At 34.5% G+C, this 12737-nt stretch overlaps 1 protein-coding gene across 2 annotated transcripts; it reads left to right on the top strand.

The window, feature by feature from the left end:
- Positions 1–1720: 1720 nt before the first annotated feature.
- On the top strand, positions 1721–12117 carry LOC111811571 (kinesin-like protein KIN-7D, mitochondrial). 2 transcript variants are annotated; one of them, XR_002817568.1, is made up of 27 exons: positions 1721–1944; positions 2094–2430; positions 2533–2630; positions 2787–2876; positions 3010–3062; positions 4108–4173; positions 4945–4998; positions 5228–5287; positions 5375–5453; positions 5542–5609; positions 6236–6292; positions 6378–6482; positions 6788–6892; positions 7066–7173; positions 7270–7401; positions 7490–7669; positions 8006–8134; positions 8496–8636; positions 8745–8864; positions 8966–9016; positions 9124–9171; positions 9337–9483; positions 9753–10496; positions 11081–11210; positions 11288–11405; positions 11479–11557; positions 11792–12117. XR_002817568.1 is itself a non-coding variant. In XM_023698487.1 (26 exons), the coding sequence occupies exons 2-25, from the start codon at positions 2123–2125 to the stop codon at positions 11371–11373; spliced, it is 3159 nt and encodes a 1052-aa protein (XP_023554255.1). In that variant the 5' UTR covers positions 1721–1944; positions 2094–2122; the 3' UTR covers positions 11374–11405; positions 11479–12113. The 2 variants fall into 2 exon arrangements, 1 of the variants encoding a protein (XP_023554255.1); XM_023698487.1 differs by having other exon boundaries at positions 11479–12113.
- Positions 12118–12737: the final 620 nt, after the last annotated feature.

The raw sequence follows: 12737 nt of genomic DNA, 5'->3' as shown, positions 1-12737 counted from the left end.
AATAATAATAAATAAATAAATCAAAGACTAAAATATTCGGTGGTTGAAGTATTACTTTTTTGCTGGCAACCAATTGAATCTGTGTTTTCCTTTTTTTTTCTTGGATTTTTAGAAAAAAAAAAAAATAATTTAAAAAATTCCTAATTTTTAAATTATTTAATAATTATTGGGGTCGTGGGAGCACGTCTCGAGGAGATTAATCGGAGGAGATGGACGGCGGCGCGTGGAAGCGCGTGGAGAAGTCTGGCCGCCGGGAATATATGAAAGACGAAAGTAGCCCCACGTGGGATCTGGAACATGCTTGTACCAATCACGTTACATCTGCCCCTGGAGGTCCTACGTGTAAAGTGTGCGGTGGCGGACCCCACAATCACATGGCAATGGGAAACTCTCCGCCGTGCGTCTCCCGTTTTTTTCTCTCTCTCCGCTGTATTTCTTTTCGATTTTAAAAAATAAAAGTTTAATTATGAAAATTACTCCTTAATTTTTTAATTATTTTAAAAAATACCCAACTTTTAAAATTAAAAATTAATTTTTTTATAAACCTTTCAAAATAATTATAAATTATACTTAATTTTAATTTCAAAATTTTAAAAATTACTAAAAGTTAGATTAATTATAAACAAAAACCACTTAGTATTTTATAAATAAAAAAAAAGGAAAATCATGAAAATTACTCCTTAATTTTTTTTTAATTATTTAAAAATACCCAACTTTTAAAATTAAAAATTAATTTTTTTTATAAACCTTTCAAAATAATTATAAATTATACTTAATTTTAATTTCAAAATTTTAAAAGTTATTAAAATTTAGATTATCTATAAACAAAAACCACTTAATATTTTATTAAAAAAAAAAGGAAAATCACTCAATAATTTATAAATTAACAACAAATATGATCACCATACCATATATATAATTATTAATACATGAAAAAAAAAAAGTGTCATAATTGACTTGTAGACGTAGATAATTATAATCATTTAATTATTTTGTAATTTAACATATTAAATTTCTCATTATTAACCTTCACTAAAAATTCTAAATTTAAAATAAATAAAAATTATACTGTGATATTAAAATTTTTAAATTTATATTTAATATGCATAACAGCTCACATTCATTAACTACGGTCGTTAATCTCACGGCTCTAAAACACGTTTATTAGAAAAAAAAAAATCAGTAGGTTAAAATATTAAAATTTTAATAAAATTAAAATTTTTATCCTAAAAAAAATTAGATTTATAAAATTAAAAAGGATTTAAAAATTAGATATAAATTATAAAATTTTAAAGTTTGATAATTAAATAAATGCAAATTTATCCTATGAAAAAAGAAAAGAAATTATAATTAATGAAACGCTTTGTCGTTTGGTTTGGGTGTATCGTCGGAGCATTGGCCAATGTTATTCCCGCTAAAAGTCACCCCCGGCCGTGTGCCACGTCATCGCATTTAAANAATTAAATAAATGCAAATTTATCCTATGAAAAAAGAAAAGAAATTATAATTAATGAAACGCTTTGTCGTTTGGTTTGGGTGTATCGTCGGAGCATTGGCCAATGTTATTCCCGCTAAAAGTCACCCCCGGCCGTGTGCCACGTCATCGCATTTAAATATTGCACAAAATACTAAAATTCAAAAAAATAATATAAAAAAACAAAAGAAAAAAAGAAAATTCAAATTGAATTAAAAATTTAAAATATCATCTTCTCTCAGTTCTCTCTATCTTTGTCCCTGCAGCTCTTCTTTGTCTTAAAGAAGACGAAACAATTTCGAACGCCTTCTCTCTCTAAAGTCTTCCATGGGAGTTAGCTTAAAGCGTTGAACCGAATTATAGCATAGAGAAGAAGAAGAAGAAGAAGAAGAAGAAGAAGAAGAAGAAGAAGAAGAAGAAGAACCAGAAAAAGAATTCTCAATGTTCTTCCATTTTGCTTGTGGAACCATGTGAGTTCTCTGACACAATTTTTTTTTGCTTGTTTCTGAGTTTTATTCTTGTNTTTTTTTTTTTTTTTTTTTTTTTTTTTTTTTTTTTTTTTTTTTTTTTTTTTTTTTTTTTTTTTTGTAATTTTATTTGATTTGCATTTTGATCTCAGAGTCGTCACTGACTTGCTGGATTCAGTCGATGGCATCATCGTCCAGAACGCGGAGTAGTTCGCCGTTTTCGCACCGGAAATCTGTTTCGTCTTCTTCTTCGAGTCAATCGCCGAGTTCTTTCACGAACGGGAAGATGATTCCACGATCTTGTTCGAGTTCAGCATCTTCGCATTATGGAATGAGCAGTGGATTTGGTTCTAGATCGATGGTTAATGGTGGTGGTTATGATGATTGCTCACCGGTAGGGTTTATTTCCGATGATTTGATGTCTGAGTCTGTGGATGAGCCGAGGAACGGGGATAGCATTTCTGTGACGATTCGTTTTCGGCCTTTGAGGTAAGTGGAGAGATAGGAGAGTGTTGGATCAGATCCGCGATTGATTTTAGTGTTCGTGTTTTTGCGATTGATTGAGTTTGGGTCTGGGGCTTATGCTTGCAGCGAGAGGGAGTTCCTGAAAGGGGATGAGATTGCTTGGTATGCGGACGGGGACAAGATCGTACGCAATGAGTATAATCCAGCCACGGCCTATGGATTTGGTACCCATTTTTGAATTTGTAGATTTCGAATTTGAACTTGTGCTAGTGTGGTTATGGTTATGTGTGAGGGTAGGAATGTTAGTTGGGATTAACGTGGCTGCAATGTATGAGTTTTCGTGTTTATAACATATCGAGGGCGGTGTATCTCTGTGGCAGATAAGGTGTTTGGACCAGATACGATTTCACCGGAGGTGTATGAAGTTGCGGCTAAACCAGTCGTTAAGGCAGCTATGGAGGGTGTTCATGGTGCGAAACGCTTCCTAGAGTCCACCCAGCTAGACATTCTTTGAATTAATCAACATAATAACTTGTAGAGTCGTTAAAGTTTCCATATAAGATGCTGAAAGAAGGATCTTAGCTGCTGTTTTTTGATATGCAGGAACGGTATTTGCTTACGGTGTGACAAGCAGTGGGAAGACACACACTATGCATGTATGTATGATGCTTTAATGTTTTCCCTACTCGTGTAATCTTAATTGAGTTATTAAATCTGATTTGCTTAACCCATCAATCACTTACGAGTCTGTTAATTGCATTTATTATGTTTGGTAACCATGGACTGTTTAATGAAAACCAGATTCTAAGAATTCAGCTTGTTCTAACTACCACTAACAGCTTTGTTAACTGTCAATATTCGTGTCCTTATAAGAGCCTGCCCCGTTAAAAGTTTGAATAGTTATGTGTTCTTGTGAGTATCGTTCTTTGGACATATAAATCTTTGCGAACTCTACTTCTTGAATTTGACTTTGGGTATTCTTCATCAAGTTGGGTTTTTCCTCATTTTTCTTTCTTCTCTACAAACTCTACTTCTTATGGCCCTACATTTCTTTTTGATGAATTGTGGCATGCTAGAAACTTAACAGACTGATCGTGTTGGGATGGATTTTTCCATACTGAAGTGACCAGAGAGATACAAGCTCTTATTTTCTTGCTGATCAACTTTAGCATTTGATTTTTTAGCCTCCTAGTTTTTGGTCTTCTGCTGTTAATTTATCATTGTTGGTTAGCCTTTCGGGCCAATGACACATGCATAGGGTTTTCTTTTTTACATATTCAGCTGGAAACTACAAAAGGGGCTTTCAGAAGTGAGTAGTAGCACGTTTACATTTATATTGAATGATATAATGAATCAAGGAACAAGTGCCAACAGTTTTTATTTTTTTTATTTATTTATTTATTTTTTTTCAATCTCGCCATATCCATTTCATTTTGGAACTATAGGTTGGTGTTAGATCTGCAGATAGTGATGAGTTTGGTTGAGCCACAAGCTAATTTGCCTGATGCCAATATGACTATAGATTGTTATGAGATGATTCAATAATTTACTCTTCCTCTACTTTATATTTGCTTTTTCTACCATGATGTTTTCCACAGTGTTATCTTTTTTATACTTTTCTACCTCCCCTAATTATACTTGCAAACGCTATTTTGCATGCATGAGTAATGTTATTGATTTGCTTGTATAAATAATTCACAGGGAGATCAAAACTCTCCAGGGATCATACCACTGGCTATAAAAGATGTCTTCAGCATTATCCAAGATGTAAGTGTCCCGGCATAATTTTAAAGTGAGATATTGAAAAAGTATTCTCTAGTTCTTTGCCTTGTTGATGCTTCTTAATTAGAACTCATAACATGTAGCAGCATTTAGTGCTATCATTACACAAATAAAAATGGTTCTCTTTGCCACAAATTTGATTCCTGAATAATGTTATAATAATTATTGAATCGAGTTAAATAAAATTTGAGGCCAGCTATGTTTGGTTAATGAACGTGCAAAATTACTACATGAACTAACATTATTTAAGTTAAGACTCAAATAAATTGTTAAATTGTTGATTTTTTTTTTTTTTTTAATTTTTTTTTTGTGTTGGTGTTTGATGAGCTAAATTGTCTGTCAGGTTCATCCATGATTTATTTAATGGTTATCGAATACAAACAACCATCTAATTTTTTGAGGACATTACATCACAAATTTGTGGTGAATACTCGAACCTACAGCCTCTTTAAAGAGGTAAAAATACTTTTAAAATTTAATAAATACATATTATTATATAACATTGAATAATTATTAATATTTGTGAAGGGATTTTTGCTATTCATGAACTATGAAGAAAAGACTGCTATATATTAAAAAAGAAATTGCACGACTTTTGCTTTACTGTAATTAGCCTTTCCTTTATTAGCATATTTTTCTTCCTTGCTTCTGCATGTTATCAAATTATATTTATTTGTTGCAAAATTTTAAATCCTGTTTTTTATTTATTTTTCCGAGTATTTGACCATATAGATGAGTGTTTGTTTTTCTGTGTAGACTCCTGGAAGAGAATTCTTGCTCCGTGTATCTTACCTTGAAATATACAACGAAGTAAGTAATTCTATACAGAGAGTTTTCGAGTTTCAGTGTCGACCATATCTAAATTGTTATTTAGTTTTTGAGTTCCATTGGTGGTTGTAAATCTAGTTTATGGCTTGTTTTTGTATGAAAGGAATATAGTTTTTGGCATCTAAACAGTCAGGGGAAAACTGCTAAACAGTACATTCCAAATCTTCTAAGTTATTAGACTCATGATCATATTTGCATTCTTGATACACAGGTGATAAATGACTTGCTGGATCCAACAGGTCAGAATTTGCGTGTTAGGGAAGATGCACAGGTGCTTAACTTGTCCTTGTAATCATCACACTGTAAACTGCTTTTGTTTTGGTATAATTGTATATTTGATGCTGCTATCGTCAATTAGGGTACTTATGTTGAGGGTATAAAGGAAGAAGTGGTTTTGTCTCCTGGACATGCTTTATCATTTATAGCCGCTGGAGAAGGTATTTACTGAGCACTTCTGCTTTGGTGCCATTTCTCTTCTCATTTTATGTGCATAAGTGATTTATGGCTAAAGGTCTTAAATGGCAGAGCATCGTCACGTTGGATCAAACAATTTCAATCTTTTTAGTAGCCGGAGTCACACCATCTTTACGCTGGTAAAACTAAACATTTCCTTGCTGGTGGAGCATCCAATTGCTTGCTCTTTAGTTCATTTCTTGGCTATGGTTTTATTTTCTATATCAGAATGAGGTTTGTTTTCCATGATATAAGTTGCTTGCTGCAATCTGCGTCACCTCTTTATGTTATCACTTAGAAACTTGTTGGAAGTGCATTTTAAAACACGAAACTGACGAACTTGTCGCTGCAGTGGTAGCTATGGGAAATTTGGGTCGTTTCCCCCCACTTAAATAATATATTTGTTTGCTAGATACAATTAGTTGAGGAATTCCATAGTTCAAGATTATTCACAAATGGATTTAGTGATATGTACATAAATACCTATGTCAGCATGTATGCACATAGAAATGCACACAGATACGGTTTCTGCATGTATATGTGATCAATGCATAAATACATTCATAGAAACATAAAAATTTGCATACCCAATCAAATACATAAATTCAAATAGACACGTATACACGGAGGTGCAAGTGTGCATGCTTATCAGGTTATGATAAGTTCTGGTGTGTATGCTTATCAGATTTGTGGTTGCTTTCATCCTCTTGTGCATTCTTTTCCATCTTCTGCCTCTCTAAACGAAGTGTGCTGTATGCTTTTGCAGATGATTGAAAGTAGTGCACGTGGTGATGAGTATGACGGTGTCATCTTCTCTCAACTTGTAAGAACGGGCCTTTTTCATTCTGATATGTGGTTCTGTTGAACTTTAATGTGTCATTCTCATTAATATTAACTCCATGCTGCAGAACTTGATAGATTTAGCTGGGTCGGAGAGCTCAAAGACCGAAACTACTGGACTGAGGAGAAAGGAAGGAGCCTATATAAACAAAAGCCTTTTGACTCTTGGAACAGTAGGTGCCTTTTTATAGGGCTTTTGTGTGTTGATTAAATATTTTTGCGCTTTTCCCTAACAAATATAAACGTACAATTAGGACTTGTGTGATTCTGAACCTACTTTAGAAAACCAAGTTTTGCTTCACCATCCATTATTCTTCTGCTATTACGTGCCTGTTGGTTAGGATCTCATCTATTTGATCAATTCATTTATTGTAGTTGATATTTGAATGCCTGAAAAAATTTAATTTTCATGAGAATGTATTTATGTAGCGGATACCTCAAGATGGAAGTAATTTTTATATTTGGTTGCATTGTGAAGGTTATTGGGAAATTAAGCGAGGGAAAGGCATCCCATGTTCCTTATCGAGATTCTAAGCTTACCCGTCTTCTTCAATCCTCACTCAGTGGGCATGGACACGTTTCAGTGAGTATATGATTTAGAAACAACTTTTTTATAGTTCGTGCTTCTCGTGAATGGAACTTGTTGATGAATCATTTTTTATTTATTATCATCTGCTGTCCCTTTTACTTTCCATTAATATTTATGCAGTGAAATTTTCCAACTTCTTTTTGGTTTAACATACAAATTATCTCCAGCTCATTTGCACTGTAACTCCTGCATCCAGTAACATGGAGGAAACTCACAATACATTGAAGTTTGCTAGCAGGGCCAAACGAGTTGAAATCTATGCCTCGCGCAATAAGGTTGATTGAAGTTTCTTTTCGACATGAAGTTAAAAGAAAATGTCTGTTGTTCACATAAGCTTTAACACTTTTCTTAACTCTTTATTATATGTTCAGATAATTGATGAAAAGTCTTTGATAAAGAAGTATCAGACAGAAATTTCAATCCTCAAGCAAGAACTTGATCAATTAAAGAGGGGGATGCTGGCTGGTGTTAATCATGAGGAGATAATGAATTTAAGGCAGCAGGTTTTTGTTTTCTTCGCTTATGTTTGGTGGCCCAATTACTATTTCCAGAATTCTATTTCACTAAGTCATTCTTGTTATCATTAAATAGTTGGAAGAAGGTCAAGTGAAAATGCAATCAAGATTAGAAGAAGAGGAAGAAGCTAAGGTTGCTCTCATGAGTAGGATTCAGAGGTTGACTAAACTCATACTCGTCTCTTCTAAGAACTCTATTCCTGGATGTTTGAGTGACGTTCCTAGTCATCAAAGGAACAAATCTTCTTTTGATGATGTAAGTTTTCTTTATAAGCTTTCTTCAACATGCATATGCACATTCATCTTACATTGCCTTATTTTGCTCATGAAACATTTTACTGTCAGTGAAGGGAACCTGTGGTTCTTCCTCCATACATTTTTGCAACGACAATTATCCTCATAATCTGCTTCTATTTAGATAAGATTACAATGAAATTATTAGTTGTGTTACTTGTGTAGAATTAAACATCAAACCAGATATTTTTGTCAAGTGGCCTTCCTTTTCCCATTTCTATGTGACTGAATTTTTGCAGTTCTTACTTTAGTTTGAGAACAATAGATCTGTTGCTCATTTTTCAGTTTTCTTTTTCAGAAGGTTGAGGTCACCCAAGGGTTACTTTCCGGAAGTGAGAATCAAAATGATCTATCTTCAATTGTTCACTCAGATCAGTTGAACGGTGAACTCTTACCAGCTGATAGTACAATCACTGGATCATCTAACGTGAGTAAATTATTGGCACAACAGATTATCATACCGAAAGCTTATCACAAGTCTTGTTTGCTCAGATAATTTCTCTGTGATGTGTTTCATCTACATGAGTTTCTCTTCACAAATTAAATATCATACTGATAGCGTTTCAGTTTTTTTTTTCTTTTCCAATTCTCTTCAGCGAAACAGTAGCAATTTATAAAGTTCTCGATTATATCATATTAATTTATGGAGCTCACAAGGGTTTTTGCTGGTTTTCTGTCGCCCCCCCTCCTTATTACAGTTTTTTTTTTTTTTTTCTAAGGAAGGTTTTTGTGTTTTCTTGGAGTTATGAGCTATGAATATTAAAATGATTGTTTGTATTGTAATGTAGGGGGAGATGACAATGTCAGATCAAATGGATCTACTGGTCGAGCAAGTTAAGATGCTGGCTGAAGAGATTGCGTTTGAAACCAGCGCACTGAAACGTTTGATTGAGCAGTCTGTTGATGATCCTGATGGTTCTAAAGTTCAAGTATAGTCATTCATGAGCTTTCTTTCTTTGCTGCATCTTATTGACTCCAGAAGTTGACATAAGGTTTCTAAGCCAATATTTTAATCATGTCTCTGTTCCTTCATCCAGATCCAGAACTTAGAACAAGAAATTCAAGAAAAAAAGAGGCAAATGAGAGCTTTGGAACAACGAATTAACGAGGGTAGCGAGCCTTCAATTTCTAGTGCATCGATGGTTGAAATGCAGCAGGTGCTGCTTCCTGGAGCTTATTGACCTGCCTTCAAGTGTTCTAACTTATTTTTATATTAGAATTTTTTTAAAAAAAATTCTACTGTTTTTGTCGGTTGCAGACTGTTACAAGATTAATGACTCAGTGCGGTGAAAAGGAATTTGAGCTTGAGGTAAGTTTTCTGAGTTAAATTAATTTTAGGACTTTGATACAGTGTTGTTCAATTAAGATGTACAATGTTGTTAAACTAAATTAATTAACTCTCTTCTCTTGATCCAGCTCAAAAAGGCAGACAACCGTGTTCTTCAAGAGCAATTGCAGAACAAGGTTTTTACTACCTCTCTTCTCTATTCAATTCATGTACACTCTTTTCAAAATATCCCTGTAGTGGAAAATTATCGAGCAATTGATCTTATTGAGAAGCTTCCTTCTCCTTGTTCCCCCTCGTTTTGTTTTGGAACATCACTTTCTTCCATATTTGTCTGCTGGCAGTGTGCAGAGAACAGAGAATTACAGGAGAAAGTAGAACTCTTAGAGCATCAATTGGCTTCAGTTACTAGCAATAAATTGTCAACTTCATCTGAAAATTGTCTTCCAGAAAAATATGTAGAAGAATTCAAAAAGAAGATTCAATCTCAGGCAAGTCTTTTCAGTTTTGGTTATAGTAGTTTTGTAGATTACTGATTCTTGAAGCTTCATCTATGGCATCACTGTCTATAATTGGATGAGACCACTAGTAATTTAGAAGGATGAGTGGCTGTGCTGTATGCTTCTTTACGACACAGCTTGTTCATTTTGTCTGTGTCTCAGTAGTTTGTCTAATTATTTATGCATATTTGATGTTTTTCTATAACATAGAGCTCTATGGCTGTGTGTTTTGATGATCTGAAGATTGTTTATTTAAGCAGGAGATTGAGAATGAGAAACTGAAATTGGAATCAGTTCACTTTTCAGAAGAGATCAGTGGGTTGCATGTACAGAATCAAAAATTGGCAGAAGAAGCTTCTTACGCAAAGGAGCTAGCCTCTGCTGCAGCTGTTGAGCTGAAAAATTTAGCAGCTGAAGTCACGAAGCTCTCCTTACAAAATGCAAAATTAGAAAAGGAGTTATTGAGTGCACGAGAATTGGCCCACTCTAAGAATACACAGAATAATCACAGTGGAAACCGCAAGTACATTGATGGTTCAAAACCTGGAAGGAAGGGAAGGCTCTCTGGCCGGTCTATTGATGTTTCAGCAGCAACCAGTGATGATTTTGAATCTTGGAATCTTGATCCAGATGATTTAAAAATGGAACTTCACGCAAGGAAACAAAGAGAGGAGGCCCTTGAGGCTGCTTTAGCTGAAAAGGAGCTCCTAGAAGATGATTACCGAAAGAAAATGGAAGAGGCAAAGAAAAGGGAAGCGTCTCTTGAAAATGATTTAGCCAATATGTGGGTACTGGTTGCCAAGTTGAAGAAAGAGGCCGGAGGTGGAGCTATTTCAGATGTTAAAAGTGATGCAAGGCAGAATTCTGGAACAGAAAATGATATCGATTCAAAGACGGATGATAATGAAACCATAACCATCTTTAAAGAAGATGCTGATCCTGTAGATGATTCGAAAAAATCTGAAGAAACCCATGAGGAGGAACCACTGGTTGTTCGCCTAAAGGTATGAAATTTCAGCAGAGAGATCGCTGACATATTTGTGAAATTCTTTTGTAACAGCCCACCAAGCCTAAGCTCACCAAGCCTAAGCTCACCGTAAGTAGATATTGTCCTCTTTGGATTTTCCCTTTCGGACTTTCCTTCAAGAATTTTAAAACGTATCTGCTAGGGAGAGGTTTCCACACCCTTATAAAGGGCCACCCCAACCGATGTGAGATCTGAAAATCCACCCCCTTCAGGACACAGCGTCCTCGATGACACTCATTCCTTTCTCCAATCGATGTGGGACCTCATCAAATCCACCCACCTTTAGGGTCCAGCGTCCTTACTAGCACACCGCCTCATGTCTATCCCCTTTTAGAGAACAATCTCCTCGCTGGCACATCGTCCGGTGTCTGGTTCTGATACCATTTGTAACGGCTCAAGCCCACCGTTAGCAGATATTGTCCTCTTTGGACTTTCCCTTTCGGGCTTCCCTTCAAGGTTTTTAAAACGCGTCTGCTAGGGAAGAGTGTTTCGTTCTCTCCAACCGACGTTAGATCTGACATTTTTTGTTTTTGACAAGATTTGTTGATGATTACCTTTCAGGCACGGATGCAAGTGATGAAGGAAAAGGATCTGAAGTGCCTAGAAAATGTAGATACGAATTCACACATGTGTAAAGTATGTTTTGAATTGCCAACTGCAGCAATTCTTCTTCCATGTCGACATTTTTGTTGTAAGTTTTCTTAAACCAACCTTCTTAAAATTCCTACATTTTGATATTCTAATTATTGGCATTTCTGAAACTGGCAGTATGTAAATCTTGTTCACTTGCCTGTTCTGAGTGTCCAATCTGTCGGACAAAGATTGTAGATAGGCTCTTTGCATTTACTTCTTGACATGTTGTTCCATGCCTGCCTTTCCCCACAAGGTAAATTCACTCTATCCCTTCTCCTATTCCATCAATCACTGGTTCACCGCTTTTAAACCTGTTTTACTGGCAGGAATTCAATATTGAATCTACAATGCGACGGAGGACTAGATTCTTCTATTTGATTTGCTTGCATGCAACTGTACAAAAAGGTACATAATTAATTTATTGTGTTCTAAGTCTCTGAGAGATGTAAAATAATCATACCAGAAGTAGTTAAGGAACTTCATATTTCAACATGGAATTCTTTTTTGATTAGTTGTTTCACTTAAACTACCAATTTATATCTGGATAGGGCTCTAGAACATCCTTCTATATCTATACATATATATATGTATGAATGTATGTATATGCATATCATTAATTCAGTCACATTGTGCTTGTAGAACCTTTTGCCTTGTGGATCTCTGCCCCTGTTCAATTCATGCAGATTTGGAAAAGGGTTTGTTTTTGTTTTTGTTTTTGTTTTCTTGCACAATATTCCTTCCTTCTACTGCTATCTTAATATTTATTCAAGGCTGTGATTAAACGATGTCGTTTCATACGGACTTTCTAGAGAGAGAAAGATAAGGATAAAGATAAAGAGAGAGTGGAAATTTAAGGAATGAACAACATAGGGCTGCAGCTCAGCTTGCAGGAATATTGTTGGGAATTTCTCAAAGTAAGCATTTAATGCAACTTAATAAATGTCTGCCTTTGTTCTTTGTATGTATTAATTAAAGAAAATAAAAATAATAATAATTAAAATAATGGAAATTAGATTTGTTATCTTCTTCTGAGTTCTTCTCTGAAGTTAGTTTTTTCTGGTAAATATTTCATTCTGACCTTAACTAACACTCAGAGCTATATTTCCTGTACTAGTCTCTTGTTGCTGTACTATTCAATGGTCATAGAATTAAAAGACTTTTATTATTATTATTTTTTTAAACTCATTTATGTTTTGATGCATTAAGATATATTCTATTTTGTATTTGCAGTTGTAAAATTTTTATTTTTATTTAGAAACTTCTAGAAGTGTAATGGGTCTAGTCATTATTGTAACGGCTCAAGTCTAATCCCATCGTTAGTAGTTATTGTCCTCTTTAGACTTTCTCGTTCGAACTTACCCTCAAGGCTTTAAAACGTGTTTACTAGGAGAAGGTTTCCACACCCTTATAGAAGGTGTTCGGTTCTCATCCAGTTAAAACATTTACTATTTTAGGCAAGCCACAATAATATATATTTTTTTAAAAAAATTAGAGACTAAAATAAAAGTAAAATGTTAAAATTTTTACTATTTTTATTCATGATTAACTAAGAATAATGATGCCTTCGATAAAATATTTTATGGTG

The sequence above is a fragment of the Cucurbita pepo genome, chromosome LG15 (assembly GCF_002806865.2).
Source record: "Cucurbita pepo subsp. pepo cultivar mu-cu-16 chromosome LG15, ASM280686v2, whole genome shotgun sequence".
NCBI classification, from domain to species: domain Eukaryota; kingdom Viridiplantae; phylum Streptophyta; class Magnoliopsida; order Cucurbitales; family Cucurbitaceae; genus Cucurbita; species Cucurbita pepo.
The sequence above is the reverse complement of the archived record's forward strand: the minus strand, read 5'-3'. Positions and strand labels throughout refer to the sequence as shown.